Here is a 2,480-nt window from a genome sequence, read left to right as displayed (position 1 = left end):
TAAACACACAGTATCTGAGTGAAACTGCTCCTCTTCCTGGAGTCAAAGCCTGATGACCCTCCCTCTTCTTCCTGCTCTCAAACACAGTGAGCTCCACTCTGTCCATATATGTCCTTGTTCCCTCCCCTTCAGATCTACAGTTTGAAGATGGGTGTAACCAACATGTGGTGAAGTGTCAGAGCTGATGACGTTTAGATCAGAGCTCAAACTAGTTTCAGAGGAAGTGAAAGTCAGACAGTCGTTGCTGCTGAGAGGTGAAATGGCTCAGAAAGGAGTTCAGCTGGACCGAGAAACCTTCTCTTGTTCCATCTGTCTGGATCTACTGAAGGATCCGGTGACTATTCCCTGTGGACACAGCTACTGCATGAAGTGTATTAAAAGGTTCTGGGATGAAGAGGATGGTATGAAACTCCACAGCTGCCTTCAATGTAGACAGACCTTCACACCGAGACCTGTCCTGGTGAAAAACAGCATGTTAGTAGTTTTAGTGGAGGAGCTGAAGAAGACTGGACTCCAAGCTGCTCCTGCTGATCACTGCTATGCTGGACCTGAAGATGTGTCCTGTGATGTCTGCACTGGGAGAAAACTGAAAGCTCTCAAGTCCTGTCTGGTGTGTCTGGCTTCTTACTGTGAGAATCACCTCCAGCCTCATTATGAATCGCCAACTTTTCAACAGCACAAGCTGGTGGAGCCCTGCAAGAAGCTGCAGGAGAACATCTGCTCTCGTCATGATGAGGTGATGAAGATTTTCTGCCGCACTGATCAGCAGTGTATCTGTTATCTCTGCTCCATGGATGAACATAGAGGCCACGACACAGTCTCAGCTGCAGCAGAGAGGACTGAGAGGCAGAGAGAGCTCGAGGGGAGTCGACAAAAACTCCAGCAGAGAATCCAGGACAGAGAGAAAGACGTGAAGCTGCTTCAACAGGAGGTGGAGGCCATCAGTCTCTCTGCTGATAAAGCAGTGGAGGACAGTGAGAAGATCTTCACTGAGCTGATCCGTCTCATGGACAAAAGAAGGTCTGATGTGAAGCAGCAGATCAGATCCCAGCAGGAAACTGAAGTGAGTCGAGTCAAAGAGCTTCAGGAGAAGCTGGAGCAGGACATCACTGAGCTGAAGAGGAAAGACGCTTCACTGGAGCAGCTCTCACTCACAGAGGATCACATCCAGTTTGTCCACAGCTACCCCTCACTGTCAGCACTCAGTGAACCTACAGACTCAACCAGCATCAACATCCGTCCTCTGAGATACTTTGAGAATGTGACAGCAGCTGTGTCAGAGCTCAGAGATCAACTACAGGACGTCCTGAAAGAGACATGGAGAAACGTCTCACTGAGACTGACTAAAGTCCATGTTTCACTGCCACCAGCAGAACCCAAGACCAGAGCTGAGTTCTTAAAATATTCATGTGAAATCTCACTGGATCCAAACACAGCAAACACACGTCTGTTATTGTCTGAAGGAAACAGAAAAGTAACAATGTTGAGTGAAGAACAGTCTTATTCTCCTCATCCAGACAGATTCACTACATGTAATCAGGTCCTGAGCAGAGAGAGTCTGACTGGACGTTGTTACTGGGAGGTGGAGTGGACAGGGACAGGAGTTGATGTAGCAGTTGCATATAAGAATATCAGCAGAACAGGGAACAGGAAGGAAAGTGGATTTGGATACAATAACAAATCTTGGGCATTAGATTGTTTCCAAAACAATTATGTTTATTATCACAACAACATCCAAACTCCCGTCTCAGGTCCTCAGTCCTCCAGAGTAGGACTGTACCTGGATCACAGAGCAGGTATTCTGTCCTTCTACAGCGTCTCTGAAACCATGACTCTCCTCCACAGAGTCCAGACCACATTCACTCAGCCTCTACATGCTGGACTTGGATTTTATTGTCCTGGAGCCACTGCTGAGTTGTGTGAACTCAATTAGAAACAAGTCATTTAAGATGCAGTGGATCAAAATGTGTATTTGAATTTGTCTCCATCATTTTTTCTTCACTTGTTTCTGATCCACTTTCAGTCAAACTTTATTGATAGTACTCAGGTAGTTCATCTTCTCATTTCCTGTTAGTGTTGCACTTTCTGTAGGTGGGTATTTCCTGTGTGTGTTCACACATGAACATCACTGCTCAGGATTATTTCTGTTTCCCTGAACTGACAATTGTCCAGATGAAAATAAAAACTCTGAATATTTGTGTTGGTGTCATTTTCATGTGTTGTTTCTTTCCCTCTGCACTGACTTTACCAGAGAAACAGAGGAGGTGTTTTATTCATTATGGCCACTGTACAGCAGTGAGGTAGGTGGAGAAAAGAAAAAGGCCGAGATAGTTTCACTTTGATTAGTCTACATTTAACTGAGTCACAGAAAAACCAGCAGATGGTCAACAAGTTATTTTTGTTAACGTCTTTGTAGCCTGTATGAACAGGATCCCAGCAGGTAAAAATACACTGACTTTAACTTTAAGGATGTTCAGAGA

The 2,480-nt window shown here is 45.2% G+C and overlaps 1 protein-coding gene across 1 annotated transcript; it reads left to right on the top strand.

The window, feature by feature from the left end:
• The first annotated feature begins 224 nt into the window (after positions 1 to 224).
• LOC137103832 (E3 ubiquitin/ISG15 ligase TRIM25-like) lies at positions 225 to 2,196 on the top strand. Its single transcript, XM_067484540.1, has one exon. It carries the CDS (start codon positions 260 to 262, stop codon positions 1,931 to 1,933), a length of 1,674 nt encoding a protein of 557 aa, XP_067340641.1. The 5' UTR covers positions 225 to 259; the 3' UTR covers positions 1,934 to 2,196.
• The last annotated feature ends 284 nt before the right edge of the window (positions 2,197 to 2,480 follow it).

This window comes from Channa argus, chromosome 18 (genome assembly GCF_033026475.1).
Source record: "Channa argus isolate prfri chromosome 18, Channa argus male v1.0, whole genome shotgun sequence".
Taxonomy (NCBI): domain Eukaryota; kingdom Metazoa; phylum Chordata; class Actinopteri; order Anabantiformes; family Channidae; genus Channa; species Channa argus.
The sequence above is the reverse complement of the archived record's forward strand: the minus strand, read 5'-3'. Positions and strand labels throughout refer to the sequence as shown.

Bases quoted from the DNA above. Each gene is read 5' to 3' on its own strand.
- LOC137103832 (XM_067484540.1), top strand. From the start codon at position 260: ATGGCTCAGAAAGGAGTTCAGCTGGACCGAGAAACCTTCTCTTGTTCC.